This window comes from Erinaceus europaeus, chromosome 10, assembly GCF_950295315.1.
Source record: "Erinaceus europaeus chromosome 10, mEriEur2.1, whole genome shotgun sequence".
NCBI lineage: Eukaryota > Metazoa > Chordata > Mammalia > Eulipotyphla > Erinaceidae > Erinaceus > Erinaceus europaeus.
The window spans coordinates 54,517,493-54,538,857 of record NC_080171.1 but is presented as its reverse complement, the minus strand read 5'-3'; the positions used below and the strand labels follow the sequence as shown (position 1 = coordinate 54,538,857).

The 21,365-nt window shown below is 41.4% G+C and overlaps 1 protein-coding gene across 3 annotated transcripts in view; it reads left to right on the top strand.

Annotated features, from left to right (window-relative positions):
* Positions 1 to 13,445: 13,445 nt before the first annotated feature.
* SLC24A2 (solute carrier family 24 member 2) overlaps positions 13,446 to 21,365 on the top strand; it is a 365,867-nt gene continuing 357,947 nt past the window's right edge. For all 3 annotated transcript variants that reach the window (XM_060199630.1, XM_060199631.1, XM_016193634.2), the window contains exons 1-2: positions 13,446 to 13,570; positions 15,789 to 16,869. In XM_060199630.1, the coding sequence (XP_060055613.1) occupies positions 15,940 to 16,869 (930 nt within the window). In that variant the 5' untranslated portion in view covers positions 13,446 to 13,570; positions 15,789 to 15,939. The remainder of the gene's footprint in view (positions 13,571 to 15,788; positions 16,870 to 21,365) is intronic.

Genomic DNA, 21,365 nt, shown 5'->3' with positions numbered 1-21,365 from the left:
TACTACTCTGAAGGATAATGATAAAGGGGAAACCTTTGAAAAGCATTCTTCTAGCGACTAGAAAACAGGATCCATGAGGAAGATAAACAGAAACTTTTCTACGTAAGTCTTATAATATTTGGAGGGGTCAAAGACTTGACCCATTTTCTCATCTTGCTCCTAGATAAAATGAAAAACAAACACAAGGAATGACAACTGCAAAAGAAACAATCACACGTAATACCAACAGAGGTGAACTTGGGAACTGGAAAGCCTGAGCACCAAATAGATTTATTAACTGAATCTCATTGCTGAACCAGGGCAAGCTCCTTGCTGTTAGGTTTCTCTCTCTCTCCCTCCCTCCTTCTCTCTCTCTCTGTCTGTCTCTCTTCCTCTCTCTCTCTTTCTCTCTCTCTCTCTCACTCACACACACACACACACACACACACACACACACACACACACACATACACACCACCATGACACACTTATACATTACTTAGAAATGAAAATGTGTTGCTAAATCAAACATCTCAAGACCCTCAAGCAGGGAAAAATCTTTCCTGACTCATTCATTTTATTTTATAAATCAAATAAGACAAAGATTATATTTCAGAGTTTAAAACTAAAGCTATAAGCAGAGATTTTCTGCTGGCTTGTCCTATGGCTAAGGCTTAAGACACATGTCTTTTCTCCTAATATTTTCTTTTCTCTTATTTTCTTTTCTTTTCTTCTCTTTTCCCTCCCCCTCCCTTCCCCTTTTCTTTAAAAAGGGTCTATTCATTTGAGAGAGATTGTTAGAGCATTACTCTGGCACATGTGATACTGGGGATGGAACTAGGAACCTGTGCTTGAGAATCTAAAGTTTTATCCACTATGCCAACCTCCCTGGGCTACTCCACATATTTAAAATTTTACTTTTTGGGTGGAGGGTAGATAGCATAATGGTTATGTAAACAGACTTTCATGCCTGAAGCTCCAATGTCTCAGGTTCAAGCCCCCGCATCACCATAAGCCAGAGCTGAACAGTGGTCTAGTTAAAAAAAAATAGATAGATATAGATATTATTTTTCATTGAAATCATTGGCCACAAATAAGTATAGAGAGAGTGTAGCTTACGAAAAAGTCAGCGGGACCATTATTTATTTATTTAGCTTTCAGAAAGTGCCCCTTACTTGCCCTCTGTGCTCTCCTGGCTCTGCACCTCTTCCCCAATATGTCTCCATTTACCAATATTATTTATCCTTATTTCCTTGCTGATGTGGCTGTGAGAGACAGAGGGACACCCTGGAGGTCACGCAAGAAGTCCCTACTGGAATCAGGAAGACAGCCAAGGTTTTAGACTCCAGTTCCCTTGGCGGAATCAATAGACCACTCTGCCCTTTCCTGAGCCCTGTCTCAGCATTGTGCCTACCTGGTGCTCAAGAGCTCAGCTAGTGCTGCAAAGAAAAGCTCAATTTCTTCCTCTCTCTCTCTCTCTCTCTCTCTCTCTCTCTGCCTTCTGAGCACTTAGTCCTAGAGAAATTCCTCTTCAGAATGTAGCAATAATAGGTATTCATCATTTTCAGCATTTAAAGAGAAGAAAGCAAATATTTGGAGGTGTTATTATAGGCCTGGTTACAGAAAACAGCCTCAAAAGCAGAAAAAACTTGAACTTGCATCCCTTAACCTCACAGATACTTCCTTCTTATTAGGAAGAGAAGAATCACTTGGTCAACAAAGTGAGCCAAATGCAAAGAAAAACAAAATCAACCTAGGATTGGAGGCTGAGGAAAAAAAATTTTTTTTTCTTTTAGCGAACACCAGAACTTTATTTTGATATTTACACATGTGACTTTTAAATAAGCAGACCAAATGCTCTTAGGAAGTAGATAGTTATCCTAGATTATAGACCAACTGGTAGTAGGAGAAATCCACAAGGATCACTTAAACATGTAATCTCAACAGGAAAAAACGCAACTAATTCTCAGTTTAAGCAGGGACCAAAATCTTCTCTTACCATAAGGATTAGTAGAGAACGACTTGGGCTTTGGAGACAATATTAGGTACAAATTAAAAGCTGCTCACTATTGGCCAAGTTAGTTCATTTCACTGAATCTCTGTTTCTTCACATGTCAAAATGGTAATGATGATAATAGTGGGGTCAGGAGGTGGCACATGGGCTTAAGTGCACACAGTACAAAGCTTAAGGACTGTCTTAAGGATACCGGTTTGAGCCCCAGATTCCCCTTCTGAGGGGGTGGGGAGGTAGTGTTGCTTCACAAGTGTTGAATCAAGTCTGCAGGTGTCTTTCTCTCTCCCACTCTCTCTCACCCCCTCTCAATTTTTCTCTGCCCTATCCAATAAAATGGAAAAACTGGCAGCCAGGAACAGTAGATTTGTAGTGTTGGCACCAAGTCCCAGTGATAACCCTGGAGGCAAATATATATATTAGTGATAAAGCCTATGACATTCTAAAGATTAGTGGAAACTTCTAATTCACAATAGATACCTAAATGTGTTAGTCTTTCAGCACCACCCCTGGCCCCTTTATTTTTGCTCCTGCTGTCCATGTGATAGTCAGCAATGTTAGTCACCAAATATTTCCAGTCTTCTACCAAATACATAGTGTAATTAAACTTTCTTATTTCCTTAAAGATAATAAGGCCACACATTTTGCTTTAGCCAATGAAATCTGAGCAGCAGTAATGAGTCCCTTCCAAGATGAGTCTTTAAAAACAACTACAAGATTTGTTAAGCATTTTTTTCTATGACATCAACTGACATGGTTCCAAAGAGTAATCATCTTGGGGTCAGGGGTGAGCATGACATAGCAAAATTCACAAAGGACAGGTTATGTGAGTAGAAAACAGAAATCTTTATTATTTCAAGTCACTGTGATTTTTGAGCTCTTTGTTAACTCAGCAATAACCTGCACCCTCCTGGTTACCTTATTCTCATTTAAGTAATCAATTTTCTTCACAGATGTGATGAGCTGAAGGCTGGGAAGTGCATGATACTTATTCTTGCCCTCAAGAAGTGCCGGGCTAGTGTGGGAGTGCCTTTTCCCAGGCGTATACTCTCTGGGTTGGAGAGAACTCAACCGGAGCCAGCCTGGGCTGCTACTCACTCAGCGACGTGAGGGAGATGACGCAGGAACAGACTCAGGAACAGTGGCAAGGTAATACAATATATCTTTATTGATCAGAGAGCCAAGGCTTTTAAAGGGCAGACCCGGAAGTGGCAAGTTGGAAATGGAAATGGCTAGGAAAGGGGTGGAGAAAGGCAAAAGGAGCTGGAAAGGTAGGAACTTCCTTAGCAACTGTAGCAAGGGTTTTAACTGGTAGGATTAATAAACACCCTGCAGGCAGGGAGGGTCTTGAGGGTAGAAAGAAGATAGATCAAAGGAATTTAATGGGTAGGGATCTTTCAGGTAAAACAATGATTATGTAGATAGGCCATAGTATCGGGAATATAGGGTGGAGCAGGGGCAGAGGCAGAAAAATGCAGGGTGCTTTGTGAGGCTCCTCACAATTTCCCAACAAAGGAGCTGATGATAAAGGAGGAAAAAAGAAGGGGGTCATTGTTAAGGGTATTTTAAAACCATCCCTTGGGCCAGGGAGATTGAATAATAGTTATTTAAAAGATTTTCATGCCTAAGCTCCCAGGTTCAGTCCCCCACACCACCATAAGCCAGAGCTGAACAGTGTTCTGGAGAAAATAGCAATAACTAAAATATACCTCATTGAACCTAATGTTTAGAAAGAGTCAAATTTGGGAACTACTACTTTCATGGATCTCAACATGTCTTAATTGGCTGCAAATATTGATAACAGAGAAGTTAGGGATTATAACAAAAGGAAGAAGAAAGGTAGTGTGTAGTAGGAAAAAATAAGTGGGTCTTAAACTGACAAAGTCAATCTGAATATTTCATCTTACCCCTTGGTATCCACTTCCTTGATCAGCAATTTCTCTTCTACCTACCCCTTATAATAATTTTTCTTTTTTTAAAAAAAATTATTTATTTGTTTATTATTGGATACAGAGAGACAAATTGAGAGGAGGGATGGAGAGAGGGAAAGATACAGACACCTGCAGACAGTGCTTCACCACTCATGAAGCTTTCCCCCTGCAGGTGGGGACGTGGGGCTTGAACCCAGGTCCTTCACATTGTAATGTGTGCGCTTAACCAGGTGCATCACTGTCTGGCTAGCGGTATATTTCCGTGTCAATTAGGAATGACATTTTGGAAGAGAGCAAAAGAATTTCTTCAATCTTTTTAACATAGGTGATAATGATATAGGTGCTTGGTAAATTACTAACTAGCATCTCTCTAATAGTTTTATATTAAAATCTCTAGTTTAAATATGAACCCAAAGATTCATCATTGATTTTTCTTCAAAAGGTTCCTCTCCAGAATTACCAGATTCCACCATTCTTAACTAGTAATTACCAATGACTCCCATAAAAATGCTATCCTCATGGGAATCATATAGATAATAGATGAGTAAACACAGATCTAGCCAATGTTTCTAATTGTATGTGTTAAAAAAAATAGAGTTGACTTTTTAGTATTAATTTCTACAGCAAACACATTACTCTATTTAAATCATTTTCTCTCTTCCTTACTTCTTTTTTATTCTTCTTTTTAAATATAGCACGCAGAAACAAAACCAAGGCACTATGAATGTGTGATTCCATTCCATGGTTACACACCTTATGTGAGCTAATTTTTTTTTCATACTTTATGTTGGGGTGAGGGGAAGACAGAGTGAGAGATTGAAAGAGAGGAGAGATACTAAAGCATGGGCTAACTATTTATGAAGCTACCATCCAGTGCCATAGTGTTCCCATGTGGTGTTAAGGCTTGAACCCAAGGCCTCAGGCATAGTCAGGTGTACACACTACCTGTTGAGCTATCTTCTGACCTATCTATTTAAATATATTTTATTTTATGTTATTTTATTTGATAGGACACAGAAAAACTGAGAGGGAAGAAGCTTCCTCCCTGCAAGTGAGAACTGGGGGCTGGAACCAGGGTCCTTGTTTGTGGTAATGTGTGTGCTCCATCAGGTGCACCACTACCCAGTCTCTATTTAAATATTTTACCAAAGGACTTAGTCAAGACCATTTTAAAGGGCCAGGTGGTGGCAGACCTGATTGAGTGCATGTTGCTATGAGCAAGGATTTGGATTCTGGACCCCACTACCCACCTGCCAGGAGGAAGCTTCACAAAAGGTGAAGCCAGTCTGCATTTTCCTTTCTCTCTTGATCTCTATCTCTCCCTCACCTCTCAATTTTTCTCTGTTCTTTCAAATAATTAAAAACAAAATAAAACATTGGGTGCAGTTCAGTCATAACACAGGTTCTGAGTTCCAACAATAAGAGGAAGAAGAAGAAGAAGAAGAAGAAGAAGAAGAAGAAGAAGAAGAAGAAGAAGGAGAAGGAGAAGGAGAAGGAGAAGGAGAAGGAAGAGGAGGAGGAAGAGGAGGAGAAGGAGAAGACTATTTAACAACACAATTTAGTAGTAGTAGACTTTCTTATGAAGTTCCCTTTTCTTCATGACCAGAGAATAATATCTATAGTGGAATACAGGGATTATTCCTTTACACTACCGCTTTCATACTGTGTAACTGAAGACAAATGATAGGACATGTCTTTCTCCATCACTATGACAACATCTGTTTTAGACATTTCAACTTCATGGTAGTCAACTGCCAAATAATTCAGCTGTTTTAGTTTAATGAGGATCTCATCGTGATGCTAACCAGCTATGTACCTTTCTGCTAGTCACTCACCCAACATTTATTTCCTCATTCTATGTTACTAATATAACCCTAATTTCTTTTTTTAAATTTTTTAATATTTATTTATTTTCCCCTTTTTTGTTGTAGTTATTATTGTTGTTGTTAGATAGAACAGAGAGAAATGGAGAGAGGAGGGGAAGACGGAGAGGGGGAGAGAAAGAGAGACTCCTACAGACCTGCTTCACCATTTGTGAAGCGAACACCCTGCAGGTGGGGAGCCAGGGGATCAAACTGGGATCCTTATGCTGGTTCTAATTTCTAAAAAGTGACTACTTCTCCAGTTAAAATACTCTCTATATAGTGCCAGATATGAACATGTGTGGCCAAAGTAATGTGCAGTATCCCTTGGCAGTATCCCTTGGCAGTATCCCTTCCTAAATAAAAAGACAATGTCTAGCAAAGAAGATAGCTTTCAGTCTTTTAGTCTGAATTCTTTTCTTTGTCTTTGCTTGGAACACAGATGTGATACCCAAAGGGCAACCATTTTGTGCCTCTGAGGACAAAAGCTACATATTAAAGAAGACAGAATGGAGGATATGAGTTTCTTGAACATTTGGTGGAACACTATACAAATGATACACAGAATGTTTTCAGACTGTTTTTTACATGAGAAAAAAATAAAATATCTGGTTAAACTACTAAGGACAAGTTTCTATCCTATGTAACCAAGTACAAAACCCAAAATCCCATCTATACAACCTGAACTGATAAAGTCTTCATTTGGGCCTCACCATTGTTCTTCTGCCTACCAAATGAAGACTCAGGCTATCTCAGAGCCACAGGCAGAGTTAGCTGGGTAACATTTATAAAGAGCCTAGTAAGGATAATGTGGCATGATTATAGTTAATCTTCTAAGAAGTATCTTAAAATCCTTTTAAGTAGAGCTTTGTATACAAAACTTGGAAGGGGACATTGAGAAGATGCAATACCCAACTGACCAGAAAACTGCTCCTGGCTATCCAAGGTCCTTAACCCTTCCCCAATCCATAGAACATAAGCTATGTCCATTCTTTGTATACACAGTAGAACATAGGGACAGAGTCTGAAAGGAATGTGCTGTTGAGACCACCTGGACTGTGGATACATGACTGAACCTAACTCTATATAATAAAGTTATATGATTCTGACAAGCAGCTGTGGGGATCTACCAGTCTTGCAGTTACCAAAAGTTAAGCTTTATATACAAATGTCCTTGATTACTAAGCCAACTACTACTCAGACTAGAGTGGGCTGCCTCTTTCTTTTGGTGGTTTCAGATTTCACAGGGGGAATTACAAACTAGCAATAAGACCTCTCGCTCATGTAGCCAGCCATATCCATTGTATGAGGAAAGACTAGGATTGATAAATGAGCAAAGAAAAGATAAAAACTGGGTAAAAGTAAAGTCCAGTGGTTATCTTGAGGTTCTCTTTGTATAGATAATGCAAAATAGATACATTATTGTGTTTTTTTTTCTCTCTAGAACAGTTTTATGTGTTCATTCTCACTAACCCACCATCAGTGATGAAAGCAGAGTTACGTCAAAAATCATCATAAATTTGTAATCATATTTGATGTGTCTGAAACAACTATCAACAAATTTTGGTGCTCAAATTGACCTTTCCTTGCCTACAGGGGACCACTCTGAATTGGTTCATGAGACTTTTGTTTTCTTAAATCCTGAATCTTAGTCATACCTCCGATAAGCTTCCCATTGTCCTATTGAGATTACCTGTCTTTCCTATTGGGTTTCATTTTCCCAAGTGCAGTTATCTTTCAACCAGCAGACTGCCAGACTAGTGCCAGCTGCTCCTGAGTAGGTACAGACTTTTAGCCCCAGGAATCTCTCTTTAAGTCCGTCTATCCATGAGCCACATGTGTTTGCACTCACCTGTGGTTTGGTGGGTTCCTGGAGTGATCCTACTCTTATCTTCTTGCGTTCTCAGATGATCCTCTTTGTGGTTATCTTTCTAAGATATTTTCCACCATGTAAACATGCTTCCTTTGTGCTCTCCAAGAACAGTTTTTACCATTTCTTGGTGGTGCTTCCTTTAAATTCTTCCACACCGATATGGGGGAGCATAAAACAAAATGACTCTGTCCTAGTTATTCAAGGAGTTGCAGACTCCCTGTCCCTCAAAACCGTCCCTAAAAATAGCACAGTATAAAAGCGGCTTCCTGGTTTTGATAGTGAGTCACTCAGTAGAGTACTCATCTTATTTTTTTTTAATTTTCTTTTTTTTTAAATTTATTTAAGAAAGGAGACATTAACAAAATCATAGGACTGGGGGAGGTACAACTCCACACAATTCCCGCCACCCAATCTCCATATCCCATCCCCTCCCCCATAGCTTTCCCATTCTCTATCCCTCTGGGAGCATGGACCCAGGGTCATTGTGGGTTGCAGAAGGTAGAAGGTCTGGCTTCTGTAATTGCTTCCCCCGCTGAACATGGGCATTGACTGGTAGGTCCATACTCCCAGTCTGCCTCTCTCTTTCCCTAGTAGGGTGGGTCTCTGGGGAAGCGGAGCTCCAGGACACATTGGTGGGGTCTTCAGTCTAGGGAAGCCTGGCCGGCATCCTGAGGTCATCTGGAACCTGGTGGCTGAAAAGAGAGTTAACATACAAAGCCAAACAAATTGTTGAAGAATCATGGACCCAAAGGTTGGAGTAGTGGAGATGAAGTGTTGGGGGGTACTCACTGCAAACTCTAGTGTACTACTGCTTTCAGGTATATATTTGCCCTAGTTTATGGATACCTGTGAACATATGCTCTATATCCTGGAACCTGGTCTATATCTAGGTTTTGGGACTTTGTTAGGAAGTGAACCACCTGGGATGGAATTAGAGAATACTATGAAAGGAAAGGTCTCACCAGAGTGATGAAGCTGAAGGGTTGTCATTCCACACCTGAAGTCTCTGGACACAGTCTGAAGTGAAGCATGCTGGGGTGACACTTGTTGCGTTGATTAGGTTGCAATCAGCAGATGCCAGATTATTTGATAAGAATTGGGAGAAGCATACGGTAAAGCGGGCCCTCTGTGGAGAGCAGTCTGGAGAACTCTCACAAAGCTAGATATGGACCTTCCAGATGACCCAGTAATTCCTCTCCTGCGGATATACCCCAAGGACTCCATAACACCCAACCAAAAAGATGTGTGTACTCCTATGTTCATAGCAGCACAATTCATAATAGCTAAAACCTGGAAGCAACCCAGGTGCCCAACAATAGATGAGTGGCTGAGAAAGCTGTGGTATATATACACGATGGAATACTATGCAGCTACTAAGAACAATGAACTCAACTTCTCTGACCCATCTTGGTCAGAGCTAGAAGGAATTATGCTAAGTGAGCTAAGTCAGAAAGATAAAGATGAATATGGGATGATCCCACTCATCAACAGAAGTTGAGAAAGAAGATCAGAAAGGGAAACTAAAGGCAGGATCTGACTAAATTGAAAGTAGGGCACCAAAGTAAAACCCTGTGGTGAGGGGGAGGGTGGACATGCGGCTTCCTGGGCCGGCAGAGGGATGGGGGTGGGTGGGTGGGATGGGACACAATCTTTTTCAAAGTTAACCCAATTACCAAATAATGTGATGATAAGAGTAACTAGCCATTGTCTTCTTGAACCCTAAGACAGCAGGAACCTCACATTTCCACTATAGAGCCTAAACTTTCCCCAGTCCTGGGACCCTAGAGTACTCATCTTACCATACCATAGGATTTGGGTTCAAACACTGATCCCCACCTGCAGGAAGGAAGCTTCAGGAATGATGGAGCATCACTGCATGTGTCTCCTCTCTGTTTCTGTCTCCCACTACCTAACCTCTGTTATTATTCCTCTACTAATCCTTTAGGAAAAAAAAAAAAAAGAACAAAAGAGAGAGAGGGGAGGAAAAGGACAAATAGAAGAAAAGAAAAATACATGGCTAAATCACTGGACACTTCCATCAAGAATACCCTCATTGGTCAATTTGTAGGACTCTTTAGAATGTTATCCTCAGTACAGACTAGCACAGTGACTGCCTCACTGTGAAGGAAGGCTAGGTTATTCTACTCTGCCACTCATTCAAAGAGGACTGGTGCTGTACATCCTAGAATGTTCCCAGCTGTGACTATGGACTGTGAGATTAGACTGACAGGGGCCTGGAGGTTTTATAGACTTCTGTGTTAAATATTAATATACATAGCTCCTGGGTCAGCTCGATATAGTAAACAGCTCACAGTATTTGTATTTTTTTTTTTTTTTAAGCTTGGGAGCCCCTCTCTGCCCTAACTCTAACCAAGTTCTATTCTCCATTCTGACACCATCTGCCCAGACAATGTTTAATTTACCTTCATGCTAGATACAGACTCAAGCAACAATTACTAAAATTTTGTGTTCCTAGGAACATATCCAAAATAGGTATCCTATCTTCTTGTAACTCTAGGGCCCCTATTCTCATTTGCTGTAATACTACCCTTTGGTCTCTGTTTATTAAAAATTTTCTCGTGTTTAGTATCTTACTGTTTTTCAGTCACCAAGTTCCAGATACTGCTAGGATTCCATCCTGACCTCACCAAGCATATGACTTAACCAACGTATTGTGGAATCTCAATTCTCTAGATCCCCATCCAACTAACGTAAGAGAAACAGGCTGTTGGTACAGTCTATACCCATATCCAGCAGAGAAGTAATTACAAGAAGCCAAAACTCCAGCCTTCTGCACCCCAAAAAGAATTTTGGCCCATACTCCTAGAGGAGGACATGTTAGAGGAAGATGACCAGATGGCTCTGAACCCCAGTTACACTGGAACCTATAAGTGACCAAGAAGCTTTGTTTTTGTCCCATCACTGAGAGAGAAGAGAATCTGGAGAACACTTGAAGAAGTCAAACTCTTTTTTGCCTATATGAGCGGAAAGAGGAAAAAGAAAGGATGTCGGAAAGATATACTAGGTCTGGGTGTGGCTTAAAAAGGAAGTGAAAGCAGTGCCTTAGAAGTGAATAAAAATGGACATTGACTTCCACATGGGGTCAGCCATCTTTGCCCAAATGTGCTTCTCTAGTGTATGCCTTCTCATTTACCTGATTAAAAGTTTAAAATTTAGGGGGGGCTAAGAGAAACACTTAAGAGTTTTGGTGGGGGGGGGCTTTACCAATGAAATAAAAAATCACTAATTTGAGTCTTATAAATAGAAAAAAAGGAGGAGGAGAAAAGAAGGAAATGGAGAAGGAGTAATAATCATGGGACATAAACTCAGTGTAATATTACTCAGCAGTTAAAAAAAGACTAGTGTGTTTACAGTTAACAACATTCATATACTTTTCCCATATTTGGGAGCTACTCTCTTCACTAATCCAGTTTTCTAGTCCTTTTTCCAACTGTGACACCATCTCCCCAGACAATACCTTTGGTCCCCCTGCATGTTAACTATCAGACTCAGGCAAAAACTAGTAAAGCCATGAGCCCCTTAGAATATACCTAAAATAGACCTACAAGCTTTCTCCAAAATGGAGACCCCCCAAATCTTCATTTGCAGTGTTCTTGCCTTTAGGTTTATGATTAGTCAACAATTTGTTCTGCTGTATATCTCAACTCTTTTCAGCTACCAGGTTTCACATGTTACCACCATGTCAAACTGACTTCCCTGGGCAGACAACTCCACCATGTGTCCTGGAGTCCTGCCTCCCCAGAGCCCTGCCCCACTAGGGAAAGAGAGAGACAGGCTGGGAGTATGGATTGACCTGCCAATGTCCGTGTTTAGCAGGGAAGCAATTACAGAAGCCAGACCTTCCACCTTCTGCACCCCGTAATGATCCTGGGCCCATACTCCCAGAGGGATAAAGAACAGGAAAGCTTTCAAGGGAGGGGATGGGACAGGGAGTTCTGGTGGTGGGAACTGTGTGGAATTGTACCTCTCTTATCCTATGGTCTTGTCAATATCTCCATTTTATAAATAAAAAAATTAAAAAATAGACTGGTGTGTCTTTTAGGACTAAATGGATGGAACTATGAGTGCCTGTGTTTAGTCAAATAAGGAAAGAAGTGAAGGAAACTGCAGGATGATTCACTCATGTGGAATATAGAGAACTGAAATACATGAACTTTAAAAAAGAAAAAAATATATTATTAATATTTATAGTCAACCCATATCTATGACTTATGGTGGTTTTCACTGGAGGAGGGTAGGGTCCAGATCTTTGGTGATGGGAGAGGTATGGAATTATATTCCTATTATCTTACAATCTTGTACATCACTACTAATATAAAATATATATATTAATAAAAAGAAATCAAATAAATGGCTGAGAGTGGTGGAATTGTTCTGCAGGCACTTAGCCCCATTAATAATACTGGTGGAAAAATAAAAAAGGAGGGGGCCTTCCTTAGTAACCAGTTTGTCGCTCTTCTCCCATTCACTCTTTAGCCCAGTTTGCTTGTCTCTAATCCTCAATAAACCTGACTCAGTTGCTTAAGGTCAAGGAGATCTTGCATTCCAGACAGGGCAGATAAGAACATCAAGCTGGGAGCCCAGAGACCAAAATATGAGAAGTGTAATCCATAGTGACCCTGTGTCTTGGGTCTTAGTCTCACAGCCCATGATTTGAAAAGTTTGTCTGCAAGATTAAAGATTTTTTTTCCATGTATGAGTCATGTAAATGAAGGATTCTAGAAATCTTGGACATTTACATATACTCTTGCAGCCCTTTACAGGGGGACAGGATGTGGCACACCAGGTTGAGCACAAGGTTCAAGCCCCTGGTCTCCACATGCAGGGAGAAAGCTTTACAAGTGGTGAAGCAGTGCTGCAGGTGTCTCTTTCTCTCCCTCTCTATCTCCCCACTTCCCTCTTGATTTCTCTCTGCCTCTATCCAATACAAAATAAATAAATAAAATATTGAAAAAGAAATTATATTCTTTAAAAAATGCTGGAATAGGACACTTGCTGATCTGAAAATGGATCTAGGCAAATGGAGACTGTGCACCCTCTTCTTCTGTCCTTGGGATAGATCTGAGCCCACTTCAAGGGTAGTCTTGAGAAAATATTGTTGTATCAGGCATCTAAGGATGCTTGCGACTGAACCCTGCTAAAGATTCTGTATATTTGGCCACATATATCCTCTTATACTAAACCTAGTTTGTAAGTTTTCTTGTTTATTAAAACTGCCACCTACCAGCCTGGGGTGGTCTGTCTCTTGGTTACTTCTCTTCTTGCCCATGGTGTACAGGCCAGTTTCTCATTTTATTGGAGGGGAGAAGGGGAGGGGCCGACACCAACAGCCTTCACACCTTTCCAAGAAACGTTTTTTCCCCACCATTACACATTCCATCGTCTCCCAAGTAAACATACTGTTGCTGGCACTTTGGACCATTGGAGAGCAGGTGCCCTGCAGAGAGGAAGCTAAAGTTGGCAGCACTTTCAAGGTTTGGGAAATGAGGCCCGTAGTCCAGTCCACCAGTCTGCTTTCTCCTCTCTGCCCTTGCTCGCCAGCCAGTGCTGACCCCGTCCCCACTGCGGAGAAATCTCCGAAGAGACGCGTGCTCGCGTCGCCTCGGCGGGCGCCCGGTGGGCGTGGAGCAGAGCGCGGGAGCTGAAGGCGCTGCGGGCCCGGCTCCCCGCTGGGAGCCCAGAGGGCGGGGCCCCGGGGGCGGGGCTGCACCGAAGGCGGCGCGCGGGGCTCGCCGGGGCTCAGTCTCCACCCGAGCCCAACCCTGGCCGGCGGGAGCCGCGGCGTTGCCACAGCCCGCTCAGCGGTGTGAGGGTCGAGGGCCGGAAGGCTGCGTACCTGAGCGGCTGGCCACGCTCGGGCCCGGGCGTAGGCGCATCGCCCTGGCGGAACCCGGTGAGTGCGGGCCGCTGAGCCCCGGCCGGCCACCAGCCTTGGCGGCTGCAGATCCCCGAGAACGCGCATCCCGCTGCTGCGCTGCGGACTCACAGGTGGCCAGCGGTGGCCACGGACGCCCCAGGCCCCGCGAGGAGTTAGCTAACTCTCTCTGTTCTGGACGTGGTTTCCGAACCCCAGTTTTTGGCTCGAGGTGGAGGTGCGGGGTAGGGCCTGTCGTTGGGAAAGAAGCGCGGAGGGACTGTCCCCTTCCCTGCTCACCCCCCCCCCCCAAAAAAAAAAAGGATTCCTAGAGAAGTGGGCCAAGCACTTCCACAGGCAGCATTTCACCTCCTAGCTCAGCAAGGGGGCAACCGTCTTTTAGTTTAATTTTTCCTATTAACCCACCAGGGAAAGTTTGGGATCACAACAAGGCAAAGTTGGGGCGCGGTTTGGGGTGCACTTTGCTGGCGGTGGCAGCTCCAAAGAAGCTGGAGCTCAGCGGAGGGTTGTGTGAGGGTGAGCTGGGCTTTGGCTGGAGCTGATTTTGTGCCCGCCAAGTTGAGTCCCGGTCCCTGCAGGTAGCCTTGGCCAAGGCATTGTGACAGTCCTCTGAGCGCGGTGAATCGCTTAATCTTTCATGTTAAGCTTGGACATCTGCAGTCAGCCAGAAATCTCTGTGTTAGGTCTGGTTAGCTCAGGACTAGCAGCAAGTCAACCTGGCTTGACTTGTGCTCTTGCTCTGCAAACCTGAGCTCCAGCTAATCTGGCATGCGTTTAATTTGCTTATTTTCCACCCGAAATGATCTCTGCATATGCTTCTAAAATGAAATGGTTGATAAAGGTAAAAACGTAAACGATGTTTTAAAAAGAGGGTCCGTCAGAATACCAGCTCTCATGTTTGGTTATTTTACCCATGTCCTCTATGTAGGACAGAGAATGAAAACTGCTTGGGGTATCTAATCTTCTAGAGGAGTCAGTATTGAAGCTATTTTGAGCAGATTTGTGGACAGAGGTGTAGCTGTAAATTGCATATTGTTTATGAAACATACAGTTGGTCTCTAGCTTACTTACTAGGAGTTGTTTTATCTACTGAGTTGTCTATTTTAAATGACGGCTGTTTTTAAAGATAACATTTAGCTGAAAGCAATGTCTAGATGTTTAGAAGAGACAGATTATTAATGTCACCAGAACATTCTTTTGTAAACTTAAATTATTTTATTGCCTTACCAGAGCACTGCTCAGCTCTGGTTTATGGTAGTGCCAGGGATTGAACCTGGGAAGCTCAAGTGTGAAAATGTTTTATATAACAACTATACAGTATCCCTAGCCCTGTAAACCTAAATTGGAAAAGCCTACTTTTCTGCATCTGATAAAGGAGAGCAGTTTTTCGTGAAAGACCCCAAGACTTTTTTGTGTGTGCAAGAAAAGAGTGATACCTCTTTCAACATACAGTCTTTTCCAAATGATAGATTAAATCAGAAAAGTGTGCCTCCGGCTGGAATTATGTAATAGAACTGAAGAAAATATAAGAATAATTGTTGGGGGTGGGGGTAAATTGCATAATGGTTGTGCAAAGAGATTCTCATGCCTGAGGCTACAAAATTTCAGGTTCAGTCCCCCCCCCCCCCCGCACCACCAGAAATCAGAGCTCAACAGTGCTCTGGTAAAATAATAATAATAACTATAATAATTATTATTATAATAACAACAACAATAATAATTGTTGGTTGTCAAGAACATGGATAATTCTAAAAAATGGCATCTTTTGGAACAATGGAATGTTGTTACTTGATTTAAGGTAGGGCAAACAGATTTAATCTATAAAATTTGTATAATTCTATATCTAATATGAGATTTACCTATTTATTTGGGTTTCTACATATATGATCATAAATGACTATTATGTACCATGTTATATTCATAGTGATTCATATATTTTATAACTCACCCTCAAACCAGTTCCCGGTAGCACGTGCTGTAGTTTTACTGATTTTCTTTTTTGTTGTTGTTATTTTGTCTTACTAATTTTCAGTGTGGGGAAAATAAGGCACAGAGAACTTAAATAATTTATCCAAAACTACAAGGCTACTGGATGGGTTTTTTTTTTTTTTTTTTTTACCAGATTTGCAAAGCTGTTTTCTAAAAATAAAAAAGAAGAAAAGAAAGAAAGATAGAAAGCAGAGGAGGAAAGAAGACCTAATTATTTACATATCTTTCTTTTTTGTTTCTGTTTTAGCATAAATGTTGAAAATATTTCCTGTGATGCATATGGTTCCCTGATTGTGGAAGTGTCCCACAAGCATCATTAACAATAAAACGAAAAGTATGAAAGACCATCTGGTTGAGTCTACAATCTGAAAATTATTACAGCCACCAGAAGACTCAGAATGGAGCTGCACCAAAGCACCACCATCACTTTCCTTGAGAAATGGTGTTCAGACAAGTTACCGTTGGGCTGCAGGAGACATTGTAATGTCAGGAAAAAACTAAAACTAGTTAGAATCTTGGGCCTTTTCGTGGGCCTGGTAGCCATTAGCACTGTTCCATTTTCAATCAGTGCCTTTTCTGAGACAGAGACACAGAACACAGGAGAGGCCGATGGTGCCAGTGGCCCTATGATAGCACAAGGCTACCGTCAAAGAACTCTCTTAGATTTAAATGACAAGATTCGGGATTACACTCCACAACCAACTCTTCCTCAGGAAGGCACATCTGAGAATAGTACAGATCATGCCCAAGGAGACTACCCTAAAGACATCTTTTCTTTGGAGGAGCGAAGAAAAGGCGCCATCATTCTCCATGTTATTGGAATGATCTACATGTTCATAGCTTTAGCCATTGTCTGTGATGAGTTCTTTGTTCCTTCTTTGACTGTCATCACTGAAAAACTGGGCATTTCTGATGATGTGGCTGGAGCTACTTTTATGGCTGCAGGGGGCTCAGCCCCAGAACTTTTCACATCTCTCATAGGGGTCTTTATTGCTCACAGCAATGTTGGCATAGGCACAATTGTGGGCTCAGCAGTGTTCAATATCCTCTTTGTTATTGGCATGTGTGCTCTGTTTTCTAGAGAAATCTTAAACCTGACATGGTGGCCGCTCTTTCGGGATGTGTCCTTCTACATCGTTGACCTGACCATGCTGATCATATTTTTCCTGGATAATGTTATCATGTGGTGGGAAAGCTCGCTTCTCTTAACAGCTTATGTTTTCTATGTGATTTTCATGAAATTCAACGTCCAAGTAGAAAGATGGGTGAAGCAAATGCTGAATCGCAATAAAGTCGTCAAAGTGACAGCACCAGAGGACCAAGCAAAGGTTGGTGGTAACAGTTGTTTATTTAATATTCTTTGTGGTCGTATTTGTGAATTGATTTTTAAGAAACACGACTTTTTAAAAGATATGATTGTGTTTGGGGCTGTAGTATGCAGCATGTTGCTTTCTGCAATCGTATGATAACTAAAGTGATAGGAGGAAAAATGATTTGGGGTAGTTCCTGTGACTATTAAATTCTCAAGCTACTAGATTCAGAGTAAACCATTAGAAATCCCTAAGTTACACAAGCATCCTAGAGACAACTAAGCAGTAATTGCTTCTTTTCCAAATCATTTGTCAGGGAAGATAGTGGTTTATAGGACAATCAATGATGCATGGCTACAGCTTCTTAGCTCCCTGTGACAGGTATCTGCACACCACTCCTACCACCAATTTGAGTAGCTCTTCACTATCAAGTCCTGGGTGCCTGATACCCTCACCCCTGCTATCTTCTCCTAGTCCGAAGTTCTTTGCTTTTGACTCAGCAGTTATTTATCTTTTCTTTCAGGAAGTAGGCATGATGATTTTGTAAGCATTGTGTGTGTGTGTGTGTGTGTGTGTGTGTGTGTGGTTTCATGGGGCAGTGTGTACGCACATGTGCGTATGTGTACATACACCCAGCAGGCCCCAGGGAGTCTTTTTAAAGAAGCACATGATCCAAATTGAGAAGCATCTTTCTTCTTCTTCTTCTAGCGTTTGCCCTTCTTCCGTAGCCAGTCAACAGCGTCAGGTTGAGCCTGATGTAAAGTTTCGAGACCTCCTTTGAATCTGGAGAGGTGGCAGTCGTTGACTATGTGGGTCATTGTTTGTAGCCACAGGGGCAGTTCGGGTCGTCTCTGGCTCCCCAGCGATGGAACATAGTGGCGCACCGGCCATGGCCTGTCTGATAGCGATTGAGGAGGGCCCAATCATAACGTGCTAGATCAAAGCCGGGTTGACGCTTGCAGGGGTCTGTGATGAGGTGTTTGTTCTTTACCTCAGCTGACTGCCAACTCTGTTTCCAAGAGACTGGAACAGAGAGCATCTTTCTCATGTTTAGGAGGAAGAAAGTTGATGTCACTAGATCTGTGTCTTCAGGTTGGCAGATTAGGACCTGCAGGTAGCTGGACTGGTTGCCAGAGTGACTCATCACTGTTCTAGGTCCATGCAGTATTGGTTCAGATCATTTGACCAGAAACTGATTAATATACTTTAATGTGAGTTTTTAACAAGTCCCATTACCCATTTCCATAGCTCTGTGGCTTGCTGTGAATACCATGGTAAACATAACCCACAGTATTTTTATAGCAGAATTTGAGAATAATTTCATTACTCTAATTGTCATTCTACCACCTAGCCATTGTTAGGTGGTTAGCACATTGGCCAAGAGCTTAAAAGAAATTGGCCTGCAGTTATATAAATTTATGCTTTAAATAATGGATGAGTAACGATGATAAAATTTTATGTTAAGTATAGTAGTTTATTTATGATCTATATCCTAACATTGGAATGTTGTCTGTAAATGTGATTCTAAACAAAAAACCCAAATACATATGGAGACTTTTCCTACTGGCATCTGGGACAATTCTCATGTGTAAAAAAGCAGATGTTGAGTAGAGGGTGAGATATTTTTCTTTAAAACAAAAAGGGGAAAGATATTAATTTAGCATTGCTCCTTCATGTAGTAGCTTAAAGACTACCCAACATTTTTGTAGCAGCCATTAAATAGGAGAAATGTTCAGGGGAAATAGCACACACTAGTGATATGTGTGCTTACTACATTTAAAAGAGAAATGCTAGGAGTTGGGCGGTAGTGCAGCTGGTTAAGCACAGGTGGCGCAAAGCAAGGGCTGGCACAAGGATCCTGGTTCGAGCCCCAGGCTCCCCACCTGTAGGGAAGTCGCTTCACAAGTAGTGAAGCAGGTCTGCAGGTGTCTTATCTTTCCCCCTCTGTATCTTCCCTGCCTCTCTCCATTTCTCTCTGTCCTATCCAACAACAATGACATCAATAATAACTACAACAATAAAACAACAAGGGCAACAAAAGGGAATAAATAGATAAATATTTTTTTTAAAAAAAGAGAGAAATGCTGTGGGGGCTGGGTGGTGGTACACCTGGTTAAATGCACATGTTACAATGCACAAGGACCCAGGTTCAAGCCCCCAGTCCCCACCTGCAGGAGAAAAGCTTTGAGAGAGGTGAAGCAGTGCTGTATGTTTCTCTCTGTCTCCCTCTTTATTACCCCCTTCCCTCTCAATTTCTGGCTGTCTCTATTCAATAAATAAATAAAGATAGTGCCAAAAAAATTTAAAAAGAGAAAAACTGTGTACTGCATTTTTATCACATTTAAATGAGACTATAGTTTATAGAAGCTAGTTCAAAATAATTTAGCAGTAAACATGCAAACAACTAATCAGATATGATGACTACCTCTATATCTTTGAGGTCACAAGACAGGGTCATTATTAGAGCCCCTCTTCCTGCTCTTAATTCTGTAGCCAAAAGCGTGATCCCTGGCTACTAACTAGCTTGAATGATTTACATTAATAGCCTGTGTTTACTAGCCTGTGTTTACTCCCATTTAATTATTGAATAACTGCCACAGTACAATCATATTTCGAGAAACTAGAAAATGATTAGGTATCACAGATATCCTGAGATATCAAGGGTAAAAAAAAGCCTTTAAAAATTTAATACTTTTTTAAATTTTGTTTTGTTACTCTTCAGTGGAACTTCATTAACCTAGACACAGCTGGGCTGAAGTATATGTTGGCAGCATTTATGAACAAGGAGTTTGTTATACAATCCTATGGTGAATGCAGGTCTGCAAATACGATCTTGTATTTTGATGGGAGTGGATGGAGGAAACTTCATGGATTTGGGGATAACTTTTAAAATAAACTTTACATGCAGTAGATAGTCACTTTTAAGCTGTTCATTCAAGTATCTCTAGAGCAGTTTTTACATACTCTACTAGGTGATAAGATGTCATTTTGTGATCACCTTAGACGTTAAAAACCTAGGTACCTATCTCTATATATAACAGATGCTATTCCTCTATATAATTTGGCAATGCTTAATACTGTTTATTCTTAAGTAGAAGGTTTTACATTTACCTAAAGAAGGTACTAAATTTATGATTTGTTTGCTTCTGATTTTTCACCCACAATGTGTTCATTGTAGTATTCTCCTTTTAGCACCTGATAGCTTTATTTTATTCATCTTAATCATCACTGCTTCTTTTGATCTTCAGCAACTGTATTGAACTATAAGTGAGATATCTTAAAGTTCTTTAACACAGTTATGTGTTGTGTAGTAGTTCTCAAAATGAATGAATGAATAAACAAATAATCAAAGCTAGAAGCACAGTTATTCCTTTTGAGGTGGAATAACGCAGAATGATGTGTGAATTCCTTCAAGAATTTTTACCTTATTAATTTCACTTTTTAAAATGTCTGGTAGGATTTTTTTTTAACAATTAGTCTTTACTATATATTGGATTTAAGAATCATAATGGATTTTGCTTCCCAAGCACTCATATGTCCAAGGAGGGAAGAGTCCTTGAGGTAGCCATTTATTTAGTTCCTTGATTTGCAAAACTGATTTCTGACTATGCACTGCCTTCCTTACAGAAGTGAAAGGTTCAGACATCACCAAAACACTCAGACCCCAGGCACCATATGAAACATAATCTTTGTAAAAAGAAACGTGGTATAGAAGAATTTAAGCAGCAAAACACTAAGCGTGTTTTCATGCAAAGCTATCTACTTGTTTTATTTGCAGTGTTATGGGACCTTGGAAAATAGGTATTTTAGGCATTTGTATGCAATTCTATAATGGGCCTTGTTCAACATCTTTGACTCTGCTAGGCAGTGGGCATTAAGATATCTCTGAAACAACTTGCTTCATAGACAAATTAAAAATCTTTATGTGACTTCATTATTGATAGTGTGTCATAGGGCAACTATGCCCTAGTATGGTTCCGTAGCCCCCATGCCCACTTGGTCAATTCCAAATTATATTCCTCCATGAGGATAATTTCTGGAACCATCCGTTCCACCCCGGTTCCGTGGCTGCCAGTTCTTAGCAACATCGCCCCGCCAGATATTCGTCGGGATGCGGCATCATCTAAGTTCATTTCCCGTGTCTACGCTCGACCGGACCTGCCAATATACGCGGATATCTCCGCCCACCCTGTCCAACGCTTGACATCTTGTCACCCAATCTGGTCCCCTACGCCTACACTGAACTTCTCTGTTCCAGACTCTTGGAAACAGAGCTGGCAGTTAGCTGAGGTAAAGAACAAACACCTCATCACAGACCCCTGCAAGCGTCAACCCGGCTTTGACCTAGCACGTTATGATTGGGCCCTCCTCAATCGCTATCAAACAGGCCATGGCCGGTGCGCCACTATGTTCCATCGCTGGGGAGCCAGAGACGACCCGAACTGCCCCTGCGGCTACAGACAGACTATGACCCACATAGTCAACGACTGCCACCTCTCCAGATTCAAAGGAGG